Source organism: Telmatherina bonti (genome assembly GCF_933228915.1).
Source record: "Telmatherina bonti genome assembly, chromosome: 16".
Classification (NCBI taxonomy): domain Eukaryota; kingdom Metazoa; phylum Chordata; class Actinopteri; order Atheriniformes; family Telmatherinidae; genus Telmatherina; species Telmatherina bonti.
This window is the reverse complement of record NC_136614.1, coordinates 32449011-32472021: the sequence shown is the minus strand read 5'-3', so window position 1 is coordinate 32472021 and position 23011 is coordinate 32449011. Positions and strand designations below refer to the sequence as shown.

Here is a 23011-nt window from a genome sequence, read left to right as displayed (position 1 = left end):
AACTAAGAACCGCGGTAGCAGGACATAAACACAACACAACATGCGAGGATCAACTCTGATTAATAAAACTGGAAAATGAATAAATACTGAAGAAATAATGCAAGACAAACAAGAACTAAACCTAAAAGACCCAAGCACTCACAGACCAGGACAGTTTATACATCTTCTGGAAATATTTCTTTGTCACTAAATAAAGTTAAACAGCTGAATTGTTCTACATCCAAACAGCTGAAATGTACGCTAGATTAACAAAACCCGTAATTACGAGTTAACATGAGCAGGACAAAACCGAACCTAATTTCCTCCCAGAGCTGGCTCACGCCTGTTTGGAAAGCAGCGCATCAGATGCACATGCGATGCTACCAGGCTGTTTTTATCTGCCGTACAGCTTCCTGTTTGTCATTTTCTAGACTCTTCTCTCTGATTGGTGCTGCAGGATGTTCGTTTCAAGGTTTTAACTGCAAGAGAGTAGATTTCTTTGCATGGTGTGGCATTTTAGTTGACCGTGTATTTGCTGTTCTTTGCGTAAAACACACTTCAAACTCACCTCTATAGGTGCATTTCCATCAACCCTTAGATTGTGCAAAACCTAAATATTGCATTACATTTAAATGCTGACAAACTTCTCTAATGTCGTACACAAGATTTTAAGCTTTCGTGAGCTGGTTTCTCATAAATGTAATGGAAACACTGTTTTGCACATTTGCACGTGATGTAAGAGGGGTCACATGACCAGTCCATTTCAAGTAAAGATGTATGAACGGAGAGAGATTTCTGAAATTCTGAATCCATAATTCATCTGTGAATTTCTCAATGACATTGCTCTCCTGTAAGTAAGTCTGGTGTCCACTCCCAAACATACGGCCTTTGCTCTGAACTATCACCTACTGCTTTCGTCTTCTGACGAGGACTGCGGCAACAGCCGTATCCATAATGTTCCGTATCTCCTTCCTCCTCATAGGGAAGTCTTGTGGGACATACTTTTACAAAATTATTGGTCATACACAAAAAAACACCATTCAATGGAAATTTCTGCAAATTGTAGTTGTACTTTATCAAAAGTTTAGAAATTTTGTTTTTATTTTATTTCAAATGCTCGCAGTTGAATGTACTTTTTAATAATCTAGTAGATTAAGTGTCCTTAATCCTGGTCCTGGAACCCCAGTGTCCTGTGAGCTTTCCAAGCATCCCTGCTGGAACACAACTGACTCAGACAAGCTCTGCACATGTCTGCTACATACACTTTAATCTGAATCAGGTGGGTTGCTGCTGGGACACTTGGAAAACCTGCAGGACACCGGTCCTTGAGGACCTGGATTGAGGTTTTGTCCATGTGTGAATCTAATCCCGACAACCTTGGCGAAGTGTGAGTAAATTTGTGGGGAAACTACTGAGAGATTCCAGTTTTATGTTAAGCAACTCCACATCTGGAAAAGCATGAATCTGTCATTGTGTAGTCGAGCCTGTTTTCCTTCTTTCACAAGAAGGAATCTTGCTCTTTTTCACAAAGTCACCTTTAAAGACACTTGCATGCTTTTTTATTTTTTAGTAATCAACAACAAAAACTAGCCTATGCAGACTAGTCTATCTTTTGGTCTACATTACCACCAAAGTTGACTGTGATCATGAACATGGAAAAACATGATGGACCTTCAGGAGAACATCAGCTGAATGTGGACACCAGCCATTTTATTTACAGCATATATTTCCAAAGGCAGATGCAAACTACCGAGGAAAACATGAAGGAAAACAACATTGTACCTGCCCACCATCCTTCCTTGTTAAACATCCACACCTTTAATAATGCCAAGTTCCCCATCCAAGCCCAGCGGGGAGCCATGTGTTAGAATATACTGCTCTGTGCAGCGTCAGGGTGGGCCAGGGTAGCCTGCTCTCACTACAGCCTGGGACTGATTGCGAAGAATTTGAGGGGTTTGTTGCTTGGTTGGAGGTACACAGCGCCTGCTGAGCTTCCACACATCTGCACACACATTTCATCAATTTTATTTTGTGTGTTGCTAAATTGGAATCAACGTGAGAGGGCTGCGTCATGTGATTCATTTAACAGAATGGTATTGTAAAGATGCTAACACACGCAACGCCCTGCTTCACATCACGCTGCACACAGTTAAATGGTACAGAGGCGAGACCACTCACTTCATCCAAAAAGTTTTTTTTCCTTTCACTTTGATAACTTCTTGACTGCTATGAAGAGCTTATGATTACTCTTCCTTGGAGAATCGTCTGATACAATAATGGGATCTTCTTCTACATTTATTTACACTTACTGACCATTTGATTATATCTACCTTCCCAGTACCAGGCAGGACCCCCTTTTTCCTTCAGAATTAAAGTATCTGAGTATCTTAGGCTACGTTCAGACTGCAGGGCTTGCTGCTCATATTGGATGTTTTTGTGAAATCCGAATTTTTTGAAAGTCACATTTCCGATCAAATATGACTTGTATGTGATCTCCTGTATGAACGTCATGCGCACCAGAAGCGTCCCGCATGCGTAGAAGACACGGCGACGTGCAGTGAGCGTGCGTGTGACGGCTTTGTGTTTGTGGAAGTAAATATGGACGGCAGCAGAGCATTTGCTATTTTAAAAGTTTTGTCCAACCGTAAAAGTTAAATAAAAGTTAAAAGTTTTGTCCAACCGTAGCCACAACATTGTGAACGGGTTCGTTTTAAGGAGACGTTTCCGGAAGAGGAAAGTAAAAGTTTTGGTCATTTTGGCCTTTTGTGGAGCTGTAGAGAGAAACGTTTGGGTACGGAGTCGCAGTCTGGATTGGTGGGAGAGGGATGTGAGCGCATTTACCGTTAAAGAGTTCATAAACAACAAACGCAGAATAATGACGTTTGTCGCGTGTCGGATTGATGCGACCTGACCGTTCAGACTGAAGTCACATGGCAAAAAGATCAGATACATATCGGATTTAGGACCACATATCCAAGCGGCCTGGGTCGCATTCGAAAATATCAGATCTGTGTCGTTCAGACTGTTAAGAAAAGATCGGTTACAGGTCGCATAGGGGCAAAAACATCAGATTTAAGTTACTTCAGCCTGTAGAGCGAGCGTAGCCTTAGTGTCATAGATTCAACAGGGTGGAAACATTCCTAAGAATTCCTCCATGTTGTCATGAAGCATCACACAGTTGCTGCACATCATGATGAGAATCTCCCGTTCCACCACATCCCAAAGCTGCTCTGCTGGACTGAGATCTGGTGACTGTGGAGCCGTTGGAGGACAGTGAACTCATCGTCATGGTGGAGATGATGTGAGCTTTGTGACATGGTGCATCATCCTGCTGGAAGTTTCCATCAGAAGATGCTACACTGTGCTCAGAAAGGGATGGACATGGTCAGCAGCAGGACTCAGGTAGGCTGAAATGTTTAAACTATGACATGTGGCTACTACACTGCAAGTGTTATTTACAGTACACCAAATATAAAGAAGATTTTTCTCATTATTTGCTGTTATATTATTCAAAAAAAGGAATTTTTAATAGTTTAGTTTAGCACATCCAGGCAGCCGTATATCACTATCTGAAAAGCTTTAAGCTACACAAACAGCACAAATTCTTACCCATAAATAACCTAGATTATACTGCTTCCCCCGGCAAGCACTTAAACGCTTCCACATACTGACATAGTGAGATACTGAGTCATCCTGAGATTTATATAGGTCATTTAAATGTGTCCAGCTCGCCGCGGCAGTGATGCATGCAGAGCAGAGGGATTTCTCTGATGTAGCTGTGTCATAGCCAGCGAGGTGGATGAGACTTGACAAACGCTCGGCCCTGAAGGCCGGCACGTGAGCTCCTCCGGCTCTCTGCAGGATCACGCGAGTTTCTGCATCTTTAGCAGAAGTAGGGGATTTACTGTATGTGTGCGGATGTGGCCTCTTAGTGTGTTTTAGTGGGGAATCTTTTGCAAAATTAGGTCAAATGAAGCAGGATTTTTAGGATTAGGGAGTATAGGTTTTGGGTGAGATAGGGTGAGGCTTGGTTTTTAGGTTGGTTTAGGTTTAGAATTTAGGTTGATAGTTAAGCTAAGACAAGAGTTTTGGATTTCAGATGGAGTATTACATGGTGTGTGTTGCCCGACAGGGAACCTCTGTAAACGTGTGTGGACTTCACATGTCTGTAGAATCGCCTCTCAGCTTGTGTGTGTAGTTATAAACACGTGACTGCTTTCATATATATATGTCAAGTCATGTATTACTACGACTGGCTTCCATCCATTTAATCTCTCTGATCCACACCGACTGAATCATCCTGGATTTGTGCACTTAGCATGTTTTGCTGCGGTTGACAGTAATCAGGGATCAACCTGATGCTTATCAAAAGTGGAGGAATTAATTCTGCGTGGATGCTCTTCTCTGTAGTACAAGAAGTTTTATCTGGTACAATGTGCTTTGACTCAATCAAAGGGAGGGTAGGAGACGTTTGCAAGGGGTATTTTTATACTACATTGCTTAAACTATCCTTCTTGTGCCCAAACAAAGTGAGAGCCAAAGCTTGGCTTGTTACATCAGCTAGCATAGTACATCAAAATACACAAAAGCTGCAGCACATTCATATGTGAGTCATAAGACACTTCAAGTACTGAGACCAGCCATTTTCCTACTTTTTGAGTCATGATCCCCCAGATAAACATCTGAGTTGTGACCCCTGGCATTCTCTCTGGTGGAGATTATGCCAAACTCTGATTTTTATTATTGCATGTGTATACATTTTATTGATTGTGTGTTAAAGTCTTAAAACATAATGCGCTAATTTCACAGATTTATCTCTGCATTAAAGATTTAATTTAAATACATTTTTTTAAGTAAATGGACTATAGCGCTTTTCTAGTGGGTTCAGTGTCTTGCCCTAGGACACTTCGGCATTTCAGGGGAAGCCTGGAATCGATCCCTCAACTTACCAGTTGAAGGACAACTGCTCTTTCTCCTGAGCTACAGCTAAGTGACTCCCTGAAATTAACTTGGCCCTCATGGGGGTCCTGACCCTCCTTTAAGAACCGCTGCCCTAAGGCCTATTTATGCTGAATTCAGAAGACGGACACATAGAAAAACAATTTCGCCCATCTAATTTGTCAGTTATGACCATTGACTGTTAAAAAACAAGATGGACGGAGCCTCCGTGACGTCACCCGTAGGTTCCTGAAGAGCTCAATTGAAACTCGGTGGGCGGTTCCTACCATCGCCATCTTGGCAAGGGGCAAGCGTGTCATTTCGTCCGGAAAATACATATATGGGCAAAGAGGTGGAGCTGAGAGGGGGGCTGTGAGCGTCATGGTGGATGATTGACATAGAGCAAACTATGAGCTGCCTGTAGCTAAGAGCTAACCGAGCTAACCCAGAGATAACAGGAGCTAACCAGCTAACGGTGGTAAGCAAGCTAAAGCTAAGTCATGTTGTTAACCGGCTAAAAACCGCGGTTGTTCTACATTCTTTTTACACGAAGCGGGAGATTGGGTACCTGTCAATCAAAAAGACACGCCCCCCTTATTATGCTGAATTTCTACATTAAATTACTTTTAAACGGGCGAGTTAAAAAAAATTTACTCCTCCCACAGCTGTCATGAAGGTAAACCTGACCTATTAAACCAAAAATGGATTTTTGAACCAGGTTGTAAACATGTTTATTTCTGCTGTAAACATGTTTATTTCTGCTGTGAAGTTGGGTTAAAATGGGAATCTATGGAGATTCGCTCTGTTTTGCAGCCCCTAGCTAACCTGGAGATAACAGGAGCTAACCAGGTTAAACGCTGCAAACAATATCCCTTAGACTCCCTGTCTAGAGTTGGAGCCTTTTTACCTTCGGAAATAACTTTATTCTTGGTGTCACATATTTAACGAGGACATTTAGCTCCATATTGACGCGATAGCAATACACACCGGTTGCAGATTTGTCGGCTTAACCATGTCTGCATGAATAGATGTCTTGAGTAGCAGATATATATTTTCATTGTCAGTGTAACTTAACACACTTTACAGTATGAGCACTTCATAAATACCTTGAGATGACAGGTATTTGTACTGGTATAATGGTATTGGTTTATATTTGTAAACGTATCGTTTTTGTTTTGATCGTTTCCAAAACTAACCTTTGGCATGTTGTTCTTGTCATATAATTAACACATACAACGCACAGTCTCTTTTGTGTACCTAATAGAACAAGATCAGATCCGGTGTTATTGGTTTATTAACAGCTTATTACTATCATAATCTTCTTCAGAGTAGCAGTAGGTCAACAGCTGATGGTCCTCAAAATTAAGGATCTGTTGATTTAATGCTCTCAGCCACACATCAAGTGTGTGTCTGCTATATAAAGAACTGAAGCCAAAGCCTGACATGCTGTCGCTCACATTGCTCTGTGTGTTTGTAAGTGTGTTTAATCGTCAGCTGTTGACCAAAAGGAGGAGCCTGTTTCACTTCGTCAAGTTGCCTAAAGAATTCGGTCTGGGGAAATTCTGAGTCTGCATCCGGAAAAATCAGAAAACCTCATGTCATGTACCTTTATTTGTGTAACGGAAATTCACATCACTTCCCCTTTTAATGATGCAATACAGTCCAATTATAATGCTGTTCAGTCAAATTGATTATTTCCTCCACATATCTGTTGCATAATATTTGCGTCAGTCCATAATAAGTAATTGCTCTGCTCAGGAAACCAGCGGATTGTATAGAATGTTTCACACCGTATTGCGTCTCAACAGATTAGCAAAGTCACTCCATTTCCAGCGATGTAGCTGCAACCTGATACCAGCTGTTGCAGATTTTAGGTGTGACTACTCTCAACAAGGGAAGCTCCTCTTCCATTGCTAGCTATGCTTGTAGTTATCCTGATACTGAAAGACAGATTCTGTATCCAGGTTTTTGTAGGAGCTCAGCTCATCATGACGAATTAAATAAAAACATAAACTCAAGTTAAAAAGAGCTCAATCACACGTTGTTGGCTTATTGCAGCAATCTCGATGAGTTAAACAAAAAAGCAGCTCCAGGTTTTATCTTGCTATGAGTCCAACCAAACGGCAATAGATCCCTAGCAGCACAGAGCGCTATCGCTTATATTGCTAAAAATCTCTCAGGAATGGTTGTGTGTAACTCTGTAGCGTAAATTGTAATCAACAGCTCCCTCTTCAGGCTATATTATTTTACTATATTATTATTTTATGCGGCTGTATCCATTGATAGATTCATTTTACATCATTTTAGCCTCATAATCTGACAACTGCAGCTGAAAACATAATGTCTGCATGCTAACTGGGATTAAATGGGTTGACATGTGAAGCTAACGATCATAACTGAATCAGGTGCAATGAAGCGAACCTTTAACAACGGGACAGCTGCAAGCTTTTGCTTGCTTTGACTTTGCTTGCTTTTAACTTTTAATCCAAAACGAAAGGTTCACTAACCACTTTTCTTACTCTCCATTTTGTACAACTTTACAAGGAATCATCAAGCAACCTTCGCTAGTTTCATGTTTGGAACGGTAAAAAACAGCACAAGCATCTGAGATTTCCCAGTTTCACCACACGTTCTGGTGTTCAGTTAGCTAGATGGACGACCGCTCTCGATGGTAATTGTTGGGACAAGATCAGCTCACCAACAACCCTGAATTGGACGACGCCACTCTATGCCACAAACTAATGACCACAGGTTAATGCAAGCAGTTGTTGATGCCTAATAGTTTTGGTGTTTTAAGAAAAAAACAACTACAAAAGCAGTGTTGTAAAATAAAAAAGCTCAATCTGAGAGGTAAATAAAATGTTGCAAGGATTTTTTAACCATCCAGGTGGGTTGGTCAGGAACTCATTTTAAACCAGTCCTCTCTCAAACTGGTCCAACTTATGTAACTCCGTCTCAGATGACTTGAGGTTTGTTCAACGCTCCACCGTTTACATAATGCAGGTCATTTCACCCCGACAAGCCTGCTTAGTGTCCCTGCATGTGTAGAATCCTTTATTGTCTCCAAGCTGAGATGGAGTGATGTCACTCGGCTGGGTTTCCCAGGCTTGACAAAGCTCCCTCAGATCCACACAAGACATCACACAATTCTTAACCAGTTGAATGGGTTTCAGCTGGTTGAGTGGCCATTCAAAGCCACAGTACAAAAGGAGTTTACACACCAGTTTAAACTTTACTTTCAGTCTGAAAGCATAAAATCTCATTTGATTTATGTTTTACTTTGATTTAGTGGTAAATATTGAAATATATTGATCCAAAACCAGGTGCATTAGACGGAACAAAGTAAAATAAAAGCTGTTTATTCACAGACATGTATTAAGTACTTGAAACCAACAATCAAGTACAAGTACTCTATGAATTAAGTCACTTGAGTAGACACTGAAGTGTTCTTGATGTGCCTCACTTAAGTAGAAGTACTAAAGTATTCAACATTTTTTGTATTGACGCATTGCACATAGTTTATTTTAAATTTTTTTCATCAAGTACTGAAAGTAAAAGTATTCCAGTGTGTTGTGTGGTTATTTAAGAGAACATTCAACCTTGTATATTATATTGTTTATGAAATTTTTAGCCTGACATTCAAAAGTTCTTTGGCTGGAGCAGTAGTACACGGACAAGAACATACTTGAAAAAAACCCCCCAAACAAACAGATCAAGTGTGTTCATTCCCCTCCATAGCTTTTTCCCCTTCTTAAACTAGTAAGTACACTTTAAATATGTTTTTTATGTAAAGACATCTCTCTTCATTCATAACTTTTGGCAGCTAAAGGCAAGTTGGGCCCTTATTCGCTAGTTCTTCTTGCCCTTTCCCACTTACAGCATCACATCCTTCTCTTCACTGCTTATTTTTTCTTCCCTGCACAAGTAATTCCCTTCCAGTATGTATAAAGAAGTCATTTTTTTGTACATTGTGGTATTGATATTGGTATTGAAGGTACTGGAGATTTTGCAGGTTCTCCTTCCATATCGTTCTCATATATTCTTGTATGCTAAAGCCAGGTTAAGGCAGGTAGATGACGACAGAGCCGTCTAAAGTTATAACTGGTTAAACAAACTACTATAGTAATTTTATTTTTGCTGTTGTAACGAGTAACAACGAAGGACAATAAATATAAAGTATCATCGTGATCCAACATATGTAGTGGTGGAAAAGTGGAAGTAGGAGAAAAATAATACTTCAATAAAGAAGATATACCACGTTTTACTACTTAAGTACAGTAGTGGAGTAGTTTCACTTCGTTACTTTACATCTCTGGTTATTCATCAGTATTTTCCTCAAGTTGAGAAGAGATGAACTGGGGGATAGTTCACAGACCCACAGAACACTCACACACACACACACACACACACACACACACACACACACACACACACACACACACACACACACACTTACACTCAGACACACTCCTATCTTTCACCGCCTTCTCCAGACCTCACCCTTCCCTCGACTTATGGACGGCGAGATGGATGGACGCGCTGCCTGGCTGGCTGCGACCTCACTTGGTTGTCTGGGAGACACCCCCCCCCCGTTATTTGTTCCCTTATGGTGTACCTGTCTGAACATGCTTTTCTGTTTAGAGGTGTTTTTTGTTGCATCTTTATCCTTTTAGATGAAGTGTAGAGATACTTTATTTGTATATGTTTATGTCACATGAATGTTGTGTGTCTGATTGTTGGACGGGCCGTACTGAAATAACTTCGTTGTGCCGGGACACTGGCTCAATGACAAATAAAGCTTCTGAAATCTGAAATAAAGTTACAAGAGTTAGATCTGTAAGCGGCGCTTGCATTGGATAGTGGGGTACGTCTGCATGTCGCTGAATCCTGTTAGCAATAATAGTTTCCAAGTTCAAGTTGGGTTTTTGTGTTTCTTTGCTCAGGGGTGGACATCCTAAAGCTTGTGGCAGCCCAGGTGGGCACCCAGTGGATCGACATCTATCAGTCGCTGGCCAACGCCACGGAGCGCGAGGTGGCTGCCTTCTCCAACGGTTACTCGTCCGATCACGAGCGTGCGTACGCCGCCCTGCAGCACTGGACCATCCGGGACAGCGACGCGAACCTGGCCAAGCTGATCAACGCTCTGCATCGGCAGCGACGCATCGATGTGGTGGAGAAGATCCGCTGCGTCATGGAGGACAACCCTCAGGTAGGCTGCATGGCTCTATGTCTGACGTCACCAGTACCTGCAACCTTTCCAGTCTTTCCCATCAGCGGATCTGCCCACATCAGTGGGACGCGCCGTTGTACACGCTGTTCTCTGCATGTGTTTTCCACTGACATCTAATCTGGAATGAAAGCTTTCTGGTGTATCTCTCTGAAGCGGAGGTTTAGCTGCATTCCTCACATTCCTCTCTTTAAGATGGAGATTCGATGTTTCAGCACTAATTGCAGACTTTGTTGCACCATCTGCCTGCACTCTGCGGAGCTTGGAAAATGACTTGTTGGGATGAGGGCGTCAGTAAGGAAGTGGCATGACTTCCACGTCACGTTTGTCTCCGCTTGAGGCCAGAATGAAGGACATCAGAGACAGAAAAGAGACCAAAGTTACCATTTATTCATGCCATTACATGGAAAACGAATGCAAGGCTGTAAAAATAAACAGGAATGTTCTTTTCTAGCTGATTTACAACATTTAATTATACAGTTATTTTCACTTGACATCCGTTGAGGCCTGATGACTGCAGTCCTGTGTTTCCATGCTCCTTTCAGTTCTATCAGTGTCTGCTGGTAAGTAAAGAGGACATCAAAACATGCCAGTAATTTCTCCTGGAACAGGTTTGATTTCTGGAAACTTCCTGTTCATTCCTGTGGAAATGTCTGGCACAGGAGCAGAAAGGAGGAGACACGGTCAGATGTTACAACTTACTGATTCATTGATAGGTTTTCTTGTCTGTTAAAATGTGAGGATTTAGAAATCCTGTAGTCGCGTACGCTACTGGTTCAGGTGGATCCAGGTTTGGATGAGGAGGAGTTGGAACTTGGGACACTGCACCAGAAGCAGCGCGTACGTTTCGTTTGAGCTCAGTCTCAAGGCTAAATGCTAAACCACGTCTCCGTAACGATCAGAATGATACGTTTGGTGTGTTTGGCTTCAGGAAAGTAGCTTTTCTTTAGCAGTAATCCAGGTTCAGGAAATGCTGACTGGTTTTCATCGTGACTAGGCGTACTGCTTCAGAGGCTGCGGAGAAATCCAGGTGGTGGGTTTGGTGAAGCAGTTATTGAAGCTTGTGTTGTTCACGTTGATGGGATGCATAATGTCTGAGGAATCTCCACCCAATGACAGACTGTGTTTATTAAAAATAAAGAAAATGACCACCTACATTACATAACCACACTCACCTTCCTCCTCATCTTCCTCTTCCAAATGAAAACCTAACAACCACCACCACAGTAAGTCCATCAGACCGTTGCACTGGGTCCACTGGCTTTATGACAGGAGGAGACACGGTCAGATGTTCCAATTTACTGATTCATTTCTACGTTTTTTATTATTCGTTAAAATGTCAGGATTTAAAATCCCGTAGTCACGTACGCTACTGGTTCAGGTGGATCCAGGTTTGGATGAGGAGGAGTTGGAACTGGTGACGCTGGACCAGAAGTAGCGCGTACGTTTTGTTAGCCACACTCACTTTCTTCCTCCTCTTCCTCTTCCCCTCTTCCAAATGAAAACCTAACAACCACCGCCACAGTAAGTCCATCAGACCGTTGCAGCCACGACACTCTGACACACACCGATTACAAAGAAGCAGTTTATAAAACATGTTTTTCACCCGTCCACTGTGGAGGACTGGCGACCTGTCCAGGGTGTTCCTGCCTCTCAGCCACTGATCCAGCTTCTCTTTGACCCTTAATGGAACCAACGTTTTTCATCCAAAGAAAGACAAATTTCACAGCAGAAAATGGAGCTAGATGATGAGTTTGGCAGCTTTGTTTGCATACATAACAGGGCAGACTGAGTCTTAGTCTAGCTGGAAGTCAAGTTCGATTCCCCCCCCCCCCCCCCCCCCCCCCCTATGCCAAGACAAGCTATTTTTATGGCACAAAACAAAAACCTGATCCCTTCTTCCATCTATCTAACCTCCACATACAGCATGCACACGTGCAGCAGGATGTGTGTGTGTGTGTGTGTGTCAGAGCACGGCTCATATGTCGACCCTCACCTGTAGGCCTGTAGACAGCAGTGTGGTAAAGGCCCAACACCGTAATCTCCACGGGGCGGATCAGTCGTCACCGTTTACTTTGCTTCTGTCCTTCTTCTCCTTTCCAAGGTCGCCACGGCAACACTTCCAGTCTTGTTCTCATAAAGTCACATCATCCTGCCAGAAATGGTTTTTCATCACTGTTTAATTATCGTCAGATCATCTCCAGCGAAGCAGCGATGCTGGATAAGATAGTGGAACTGTTTTATGATGAAAGAAGATGAATTATATGTTTTTTATTTTTCTGATATTCATATCGATATTTATACATTTATTTTTTCCTGAAGATAACTTCAGCCTCACGTTGTCGTAGCGCAGGACTCATGTTTAGAAGAAAACAGTGATGTTTGGTGCTCCAACCTCAGATCAATATAAGCCAGACAACAACAACAACAACAACAAACAGCCTGTAACAAGCGCTGGATTCAAGATTTTTCTGATAAAAATAACAATGGTCAAAGTGATTTTTACATAATAAGACTAAATGTGCAACATTATAAAACTGTACAAGCAGAAAAACAGCTTATAAACAAAAAAATCATTTTAAAGGATGAACAAATATGGAAAAAAGTAACAATGTTAATAATGATAATATTTACAAAAGAATACTACTACTACTACTACTACTACTACTACTACTACTACTACTACTACTACTACTACTAATAATAATAATAATAATAGACAAATATGTCTATAGATAAAATTTAGGTCTGGAACTAATGACAAAATCATGAATGTATTAAAAAGATAAATGTGTTTAATTGCAGTTTGCAACATCAGAGCACAACGTCCTGGTACATCGTAACGCTGATGTACCAATCAGAGCTCGGCTAACAGCTTAGCAACTTTAGCGTCATATTTAGTTAGTACATAAATAAATTAATGAATACAATTTACACATAAATGGAATGATAATACATACATGATGTAAAATAAGGCAGAAAATGTCTAAAAATGATGATAATGATGTCCATCTGTCATGTTTAAATATATCATTTAATAATATAATGTTATCATGATATTTAATATTAATCATTATTATTTATATTATTTAATATTAATATATTTTATATTATATTATTTAATTTATGTTAAATATTGAATTTATGTAATGATATAATAATAATACTATGATATTTAATATTTAAAATATTATTTATTTAATATTAATATTAATATATTTAGTATGATATCATTTAATTTATGTTAAATATATAATTTAACATGACAGAAGGTTCTTCCATTCCTTGTTTTTTACTGCTCATTCCCGTCCAGGCGTGTGATGAAGCTGGGGTCTTTCCCAGCAGTCAGCAGGTACACCTGCACTGGTTACCAGTCCATCACAACCCCTCACACTCACTCCTAGGGGGATTCAGAGGAACCAGTCAACCTAACGTACATGTGTTTGGACTGTGGGCAGAACCCAGAGCAGTACTGAGTCCAGTAGTGATCCCAGATAGCTACTAAAGCGATACCAGTGTGGTAAATGTTCTGGTAAGTGTTTTCCCACTAACCCGAAGACCTGTGCCTGAGCTTCGTTCCACTAAAAAGGAAAAGAGAAACTTTGTGTTTTTGTGAGAACTCCCAGACCTGCACTGAACGACTCTTCCTCTTGAGCTTCTTTCAACGGACCCATAAGAACAGGGCGTTCAGCCTCTAGCTCTGTCATGAAGGTCACAATCAGTCTGAACTGTTTGTTCTTAGTTATTTCACAGCAGGTCGCTTATGAGAAGCATGTCAATATGTCTGTTACATAACAGCGTCATCTGAGACTGCATGTGGATCGTCATAATATCAATAGTCTTCCCAGTGGGACCAAACTGAGCTCTGTGATGGATGTTTCTATTTTTATCTCTGCAGCTTGCTGAGAGCTAGAAGCAGACAGATAGATGCTGTTGTCTTTTCCCCCTATTTCTGTTTCTCCTCATGGTAACCCAAGAGCCCTCACCATAATATGACTATGATGATAAATTAGGACGTGAACAAGGAAATGAAACTACAAGTGATGTTTCAAACGCACGTTTCATAGAGAAACTGCTTTGCTCCTCTGGTTCTGGTAGAAGTGTGTATAAGTATCTGCTTAAGGAGAATCTTTGCTGTTTCATGACTTATATGTGTGTCTAATGAATGCACCATGTCAAACTGCAGCAGACGGAGCTTCTGTCCACAACGAGGCCTGAAGAACCAAAGGAATCTGCATTTTCTTTTCAACTGGTCTCTCCTGTTTATTGGCCTAAAGTATATTCTGGGATGTTTCTGTGTGATAAGAACTTAGCATAGACTGTATATAAAAAGATGGGCGGAGCCTCCGTGACATCACACGTAGGTTTCTGAAGAGCTGAATTGAAGCTCGGTGGGCGGTTCCTACCATCACCATCTTGGCAGAGGCATGCGCGTCGTCTTGGCTGGAAAATACAAATGTGGGCAAAGAGGTGGAGCTGAGAGGGGGGATGTGAGTGTAGTGGTGGATGTTTGATATTGAGCGAACTCCGAGCTTTCTGTAGCTAAGAGCTAACCAAGCTAACCCGGAGATAACAGGAGCTAACCAGCTAACGGAGGTAAGCGGGCTAAAGCTAAGTCACGTTGTTAACCGGCTAAAAACCGCGGTTGTTCTACATTATTCTGACTTGAAGCGGGAGATTGTGTACCTGTCAATCATATTTAGGACACGCCCCTAAATATGCCAAATTTCCGTATATCTTTCATATACGGTACCTGAAACCTAGCCTAAAAAGCTGTTTTTTCTTGTTTACTGAATGAAATCTTAGTTGGTTCTCTTCAATGGCTTGTTATGTGAACATAGAGATGTTTAAATACTATTTGAAACCACTGATTATTGTTCCAATCATCCTTCAAATGCTCTGATCGTACCCTAGCGGGTGCTAGTGTGCTGTTGCTAGCATTGTCGTCTAGCCATGCTGTTAGCCTGCAGTCTGGTCCCATTAACGGATCAAGGTGAACATCCCCTTCCTGTTCAGGTTCAACATGTTTTAATGAGCCCCACTATCTTCGTAAAAAGTTCGTAAGTAGGACTGAAGAAGGAATGTTTGTAGGGATTGCTTGTGGGAGTGGCGTCTGGTTCTAAGTTAGCGTCCACTTAATGCAGTTGTGTCGCGATGTCACAGAACGTCATGACAGACAAAAAGTCCAGCAGTTTCACTAAACAATGTAGAAAAAATCTTAAATTTCTGCTTTAGTTTAAAATAAAACCACATTTTGTTCACAAGCGGCTCCGATCGGCGTCCGCTTACGACAGCAGGAGCATCAACAACAAAGTTATGAAACAGACCAAAAATCGTTCATTTACTTTCCCTCATTCTCTTCCATCTGAAAAACAAAGCTGCATCACTGCATTAGTCTCCCTTCCTGCCATAATGAGACACAATCAAATGTAATTTCTGCTCTGACTGAGTGTTTATGACTCAGTTTCTATTAGAAGCCTTTCAGTCCTAGCATAAAAAGACCCATTAGGTCATAAAACGAAACCACATCCATTAATGTCTGAGGAAAAGGACAGAAAAGGGGCTCTTATTCTTCAAATGCGACTCCTTATGCGAATGTCTTTGTGTGCAAATGGCATTAAGTATGTCTAGGTGTGGTCTGGAGGAGGCAGATCTAACTCCTACGTCACACGGTAGATGTTTACATGAAAGCGTGACATCAGCGGCTGAGCTCAGGTCCTTCGTAGTGACAGCTCATCTGTTTCTACTGTGACTACAGCCGCTCTGCTTTGGATATAATTAATGGAAATATTCCCAGAGTGTGTGTCTGTCCCCGGTGCCCTTCATATTGCTGCAGTCTGCCAGCGAGAGCCTCACTGGCTCGGGCTGGATGTGTGTGTTCATACACATGCACTTTGTGCTGGCTAAGCTGCTGTCCCCCAGCAGGCCCTTGTGCTGTGCTGACATGAGTAGTCAGCAACTCCGTCTGATCCTTTCTGTCTCTCAGAGAGCTTTCTGAAACAGCCGTGCTGTTCCTCCTCTGCTGCAGCTCCACATGGCTGCAGTGCAGGATCCAAGCTCCATGTCGCCATTACAGAAGCTGCAGTCTGGGTGGACGACTGAGCTTCTCGAAGCTCAGCTTCACCGTTGCATCCAGGATGTTTGACGCTTCACTCTGCTTATCGGTTGCACACCCTGCAGGCGTGTTTTGCACAGTCATCAGCCCCCACCACGTGCACGGCCTCCTATGGTTGTTGGAAAAAGTGCATGCGAAAGGTCGTCCATTTGGTTTTAGCTTCCCTTTAACCCAGAGTTTGTAGATGTATAAGTGATACAGTAAATGAGAAAACGTGTTTTGTGTTGTAGCGTCACGCGCCACAGTATCAGCCGTAATAAATACCATATTTTTATGAATCGTGCTTTTAGACGTCTGTTTCTAACTGGCACCTTTAGCCGACGTGTTAGCAACTTACCAGGACTTTCTAGTCAGTCTATTTTATTTTGAAAGAAAGCAACTATTAACAAGTTAAGCTAATTCTTTGGTGATGTTGGAGACTTTTAGTGAGTAACGTGGAAGCACGTGTTGTTTACAGCAGCAGCTGCTGCGTAAGCCCCTCCCCCGTCCAGAAGAAGACGCTGGAAGTTTCCGGCGTCAGTCAGAGCAGGAGGCGATCATCACCTCTGCTCCAGGACCAGACTGAAGCCGTGATACATCTGTTTACTGTCACATTCTCATGTTTGTTGATGAAGAGTGTGGATGGAAACGTTTATAAAGTTAAATGAACCCTTTATCAGACAAGTGACTATTTTTAATCACTTTGTTTTCTTTCATTTTCAGCATAAAACAAATTTTTAAAAAAAGTTATGAAGGTCTTGTAATGAAATAATGAAGGTCTTGGTACGTACCAGAAGGACAAATTTTGGTTAAAATTTCTAATTTCAAGGTATTTCACTGAGTGTCCTATAAAGGGTTAACTGTAACATGTTGTGGACTCTTCATTAGAGAACGGCTGCAGATGTGAGTTAAGATATTTAACATGACATTTAAGTTAACCAGGGATATTTTTTAGGGGCCGAGCCATACGAAGTATGGCAGGGCCCTATTGTTTTCCAAATGTTTATTCTTCTCTATTCTTCTCAGCACAACTCGGCCATTTTTGACCCCCTTAGCCCCCGTGAAAAGTTGCGATACTTGGCACACACCTCAAGACCGGCGAAAATAGCAATATTCTGGGGTCCGCGTACACGCCAATGCAAAAATGCCTCGACGGCGCCCCCTAGAAACGCCAAAAATGGCCCCTAGAATGGGGTCAAAAAACTTTAGTTTGATGTAGGACGACGAAATTCGGTACACATGTCTACCACCTCAAGACGACCAAAAAAGTCAAACGTAGACCTGTTGTCATGGCAACAGGCTGTCCGCCATCTTGGCGTTTACGACCATAGTTTTGCCCGTTTTTGTCAATTTGGGCGCATCGTATTTGAACGAACTAGTCTGAGGCGATTCATGCTATTGGCTCCACATTCGCCATGGAGCTTCGTGACAAGACGGGGACCAAAAGTTATTCAAATCTTTCTGGTAGGAGAAAGCGTGTTACCGTGGCAACCCATGGAAAAAAGCATTCTCACCATGAAACACGGTTCACTCATATCTTCACAGAAATACATCCGATCGGCACCAAAATTAAAATAATTCATATTTGGTAGGTCCTTAACACATTGTAATATGTACTGTTGTATTGTTGGGGGGGGGGGCTCCGAGGGGCCTGATAGTCTACTTTGACCTAGGGCTACGAAATTTGGTACACATGTATAAGTAGCCAAGACAAGCAAAAAACTAAATGAACCGCCTGTTACCATGGCAACGGGGTGTCCGCCATCTTGGCGTATATGCGCTTTTAATCACTTTAAGCGCATCGTATTTGAACGAACTAGTCTGAGGCGATTCATGCTATTGGCTCCACATTCGCCATGGAGCTTCGTGACAAGATGGGGACCAAAAGTTATTCAAATCTTTCTGATAGGAGAAAGCGTGTTACCGTGGCAACCCATGGAAAAAAGCCTTCTCGCCATGAAACACGGTTCACTCATATCCCTGCAGAAATACATGTGATCTGCACAAAAATTACAACCATTAATATTTGGTAGGTCCTTAACGCATTGTAATATGTATTGTTGGGGGGGGGAGCGGGGTGAGGGTCCTGAGGGTCCTGAACGTCTACTTGGACCTAGGGCTACGGAATTCGGCACACATGTGTAACATCCCATGAGAAGCAATAAAGTGTATTAAGCACTTGTTACCATGGCAACGGGGTGTCCACCATCTTGGTGTTTACGCCCAGCTTCTTTACTCAAAGCGCCTTGTATATCCCCATAGAAATACAATGGATCTGCACCTAGAATAAAGGCATATGAAAGTATCTGGTCCTTAACGTCGTCCACAATGTGGGGACAGAGTTTCTTCGGCATGAGGCGAGGACCCGATGGATGCCGCTTGCGGCTTTAATTTATATTTCTTTTTTACTGTTTAAAATTAAATGCATTTTTCCATACATTACCAAAGCCTGAGTTTACAATGTTAATGTCTGTCTATTGTTTGATTTATTCATTTATTAATATCCATTTAAATTAAAACAGAGTTGCTTTTTGAGCCGAATGTTGTTTTGCGACTAAAATGCAATTAATGTAGCATAATTCCTTACAAAGCCTTAAATTAGATTCATTTTTTAATTTGAGTCCCACCTCTAATATATATGTGAGATTTTTAATTTAAAAAAAAAAAAAAGATTTTATTTTCATTAATTTTTAAAAATGTAATAATCAATATTTTTTCTGTTAAACCCGATCTTTCATCTGAATTCTTTTCACAGCCTGATTTCATTTAATGGATCTTGAGCCATTTCTGTGACTTGTTGTTTGTTGGTTCACATAAATGAAAAAAATGTTTTCTTTTAAGGTCTCGTCGTAGAAAGTCATGTGAAAGGTTTTAACTTGTAAAACTGTCTGTAAATATAAATAAAGACAAATGAAACCAGTACACTGCGATGGAGTGTACTCAATGGGGGGGGGAGAGAAAGGAAAGATGGAGAGAGTTGGAAACCAAAGGAAACAAAGGGATGTTAACAGAAAGGATTGATGATGAAGAAGAGAAATGAAGAGAATGATTAAAGATTTGATGCCTGGTCTTTTAGTAAAGTCTAAAATGGGAATAAACTCCTGTCTTTGCAGCTGGTTTGGTTTGAGGACGGAGGGAGGAAAAAGGAAGTAGAGAAAAAATCCGCTGCAACGTTTTAATGTTCATCATCTCATCTTTTCTCATCTTTTTTCCCTCTCCCTGCATCTCTCCATCTCTGTTTCCAGTTTGACATCAACCAGCTGATGACCTCAGTGAATGTAAGCCATAGCCTCAGTCCCATCCACAAGCCGCTGGAGTCTCCCGGCAGCGTGGGCAGCGGCAGCAGCGGGAGTGTGGGCCGGGCCAGCAGCCTGGGCGTCGGCGAGTCGCCGATGGACCGCACCAAAGGCTTCTTCCCTGACGAATCAGAGCCCCTCCTGCGCTGCGACTCCACCTCCAGCAAAGACTCGGCCCTCAGCAGGAACGGTTCCTTCATTACCAAAGGTGAGACAAGAGCACAGGCCTGATGCAAAAAATTACCAGTAACACCAGTAACATCATCACACTCTGCTACTTTCCACCATGCAGGTGTGTGTCAACTCAATGCCAAGGAGGAAAGACATCAGCAATGAGCTTAGAAAAGAAATAGCTGAAGTCCGTCATGTCTAGAGATGCCATAAACTAAGGATCAGGCATACTGGTGCTGGGCCAGCAGGTTTTCCATGCGTCCCAGTTGCAACACACCTGATTTACCTGATCAGTGTGTATTCAGCAGACATGAGTCTCAGACAGGAGTTTTCCTGCAAGGTCACTTGGAAAACCTGCAGGACTCCGGCCCATCGAGGACCAGGATTGGTGATTCCTGCCATAAACGACTACTTTGATGATCAACTAGTCTCAAAAAGCAAAAAGCAAAAATAAAACCCACACATATCTTAGTGCATCACCATGATAGAACCTGCCCCCTTCTTAACAAAAATCACTCCTTTTGTTTCCATTAAATGCAAAAAATACCAGTTAGCTGAGAAAATGAGGCTGTTAGAGAAAAGTTCTCCCATTAGCATGTATCAGAAATTATTATTATATTAATATAACTACTGGATCATTGATAACTGACTTGACATTAATATTTCTGTATTGTTACAAACCTACTAACATCAAGAACTGAGGGATGTGTTTAGAAAAAGGACATTTTAGATGTTAAACATGTAAATTAGTGACAGTACAGTTTGGTCTGTCTGGAGGCTGTGACAGGATGAAGCCACTTAAACACAGCTTAGGTTTGCAAAGCTGCTCCTGAACTCATGGAAAACTTCTGGAAAAGCCTCATTTTACACCAAAACTGTGTGTCAGGTAAAGCTCGGCTGGAACTGAGTCATGCAACAAGACAATAATCCCAAAAACAACAAAACAACAAAACAAATGGCTGGAAATCAAAATGATGCAATGATTTTTCAGTATGGACCTCGTCCTGACTGAAACAACGTAGATGTTAGGGATGAAATGATGATTATTGAAGAGTTTTGTGGGTTTTTTTGTCTTTACATCATCCAGACTCCATGCAGCGCATGCAAACGGTGCACAGTGTGGGTGGTGACTGCCCTCTTCTGGTTATTTCTGACATTGCTTCTAAATTAAAGTTTATTTGTATATCATATTTCATGTACAAAACAGTTCAAAATGTTGTATATAAAATATTAAAAGCATTCAGAAATATTAAAAACAACCTTGCTGTAAAGCAGATGAGTGTTTCAGCAGAGATGCAGGTTTCTGAGCAGTATGATCCACTTTCTTGGTCTTTCTGGACTCCCTGCAGCGGTTCTGATGGACTTTTCTGTAAGGACAGCTTTACAGTAGTCTAGTTTTTATAAAACCTGCTGACTCATCATTTCTGTAATCCTCCAGATGTTATTGTAAGTGATAAAAAGCGACTTTGCTACTGCTGAAATTCAGGTCTGAATCCAGGACAAACCAAGATGTTGCTGACTTTTAATCTTCTTTGGCTTCAAAAACTATTATTCCAGTTTTGTCCTCATTTAACTGAAGGAAGTTCTGGCACTTCCAGGCTTTGACTTGATCAATCCATTTGATCAGAGTCTGGATTGGAATCAAGTCTCCTGGTGTGTAGATTTGTCCAACTATGTAGGCATATGTTGTTATTTTTCAGCGAGTGGGAGTGTGTAGATGTTGAACAGCAGCCTTGGGGAACTCCACAACTTATTTAGCTTCCTCATATTTATAGTTACTTATAGACACAAAAGACATCTATTTCTGTTATTCAATCAGTGTTTTCTCATCAAGTTCTATATGTTTATTAAAAAAAACAAACAATTTCTTGTTTAATTTTATATGAAAGAGTTACTTTGACCCACATGTGCTGGAACATCATTAAATGTTCATTGAAGAAGATATTATTTTAACATTTCCAGTACCTGATGAATGTTAGTTAACTTTGATTTATCTGTAAACACTGATAAATATCTGATGATATATTGTTACATTATTCATCCTCATGAAAGCTTCCTTGTCCTGATGGCGAACTGCTGCAGTCGGTGGTGAAAAGACGTGAACCATGGGTTTAATGCTAACCATTAACAGATGCTTAGTGTGTTAGCATCTTTTTACTGAACTTTTTCTGGTAAGCTTGATATCCTTCGTGCTTTTTTGTTGTTCTTCTTCCCCCTGCTGGGGAAGCAGACAGAAAACAGCTTATTTTACACCAGGAGTGTCAAACTCCGGTCCTCCAGGGCTGGTATCCGGAAGGTTTTTGTTGTTTCCCTGCACCAACACAGCTCATTCAAATCAAATGGATCCAGCAGCTTCTTGTCAACATATTTATGAACTTTGGTCAGGTGTTTTTGGAGCATGGAGACAACAGAAACCTGCAGGATACTGGCCCTCGAGGACCAACAATTTTCTTTTTTTTTTTTTACACACAGCTCTGCAGAAAGCAGTTTATTTGCATCTCAGCTGCTTTATGGGCAAAGACAGACTTTATGTAACATTATATTCAGAGATTATGGGGATTCTGTAAGGTATCATAGATTTAAGACAACATTGTGGATGCATAAGTGATATTCATGTTATTTTTCCCCACTAGAGGGCAGCACAAATCAATGATACACAGGTTCAACAATCATGACGAGTTTGCAGGAAGCTGCTTAGTGATACATTCAGCAAATATAGTTTTAATCTCTCTGTAATCTCTTTAGTAGATAGACTGCAGGCAGATAAGAATAATCCCAGGCTAACGTGCGACACAGCACCTTCAGAAAGGGGATGCTAACGAGTGACTCAACCAGTCGTCTTTCCATCTGTTTCCAACTCCAGAAAAGAAAGACACGGTGCTGCGACAGGTGCGTCTGGACCCGTGCGACCTGCAGCCCATCTTCGACGACATGCTGCACATCTTGAATCCGGAGGAACTGCACATCCTCGAGGAGATCCGAGCCGCTGAGGACAAGCTGGACCGGCTCTTTGAGATCGCTGGAGTCAAGAGTCAGGAGGCCAGCCAGACGCTGCTGGACTCGGTCTACAGCCACCTTCCTGACCTGTTGTAGTCGAGGATGGAGGGCAAAAGCACCCGGACAGGAATGATGAGGAACGTGTACGTGGGAGGGATGAGACGTGCATGGTTGATCTGATAGAGCCTGACTCATCATGATTCCAGCTGGTTATTTACTTTGTGTCTTCTCCTTCTCATGAATCCGTTCAATCTCTACTACGACTTTTCTCCTTCTCCTGTCTTATGTGCACTCCATCCTCTACCATGT

At 41.6% G+C, this 23011-nt stretch overlaps 1 protein-coding gene across 1 annotated transcript in view; it reads left to right on the top strand.

The window, feature by feature from the left end:
• tnfrsf21 (tumor necrosis factor receptor superfamily, member 21) overlaps window positions 1–22798 on the top strand; it is a gene marked incomplete at its 3' end in the record, with an annotated part of 46943 nt that extends 24145 nt beyond the window's left edge. The window contains exons 4-6 of the mRNA XM_079254977.1: window positions 9861–10126; window positions 19484–19742; window positions 22569–22798. Coding sequence (XP_079111103.1) covers window positions 9861–10126; window positions 19484–19742; window positions 22569–22798 — 755 coding nt within the window. The remainder of the gene's footprint in view (window positions 1–9860; window positions 10127–19483; window positions 19743–22568) is intronic.
• Window positions 22799–23011: the final 213 nt, after the last annotated feature.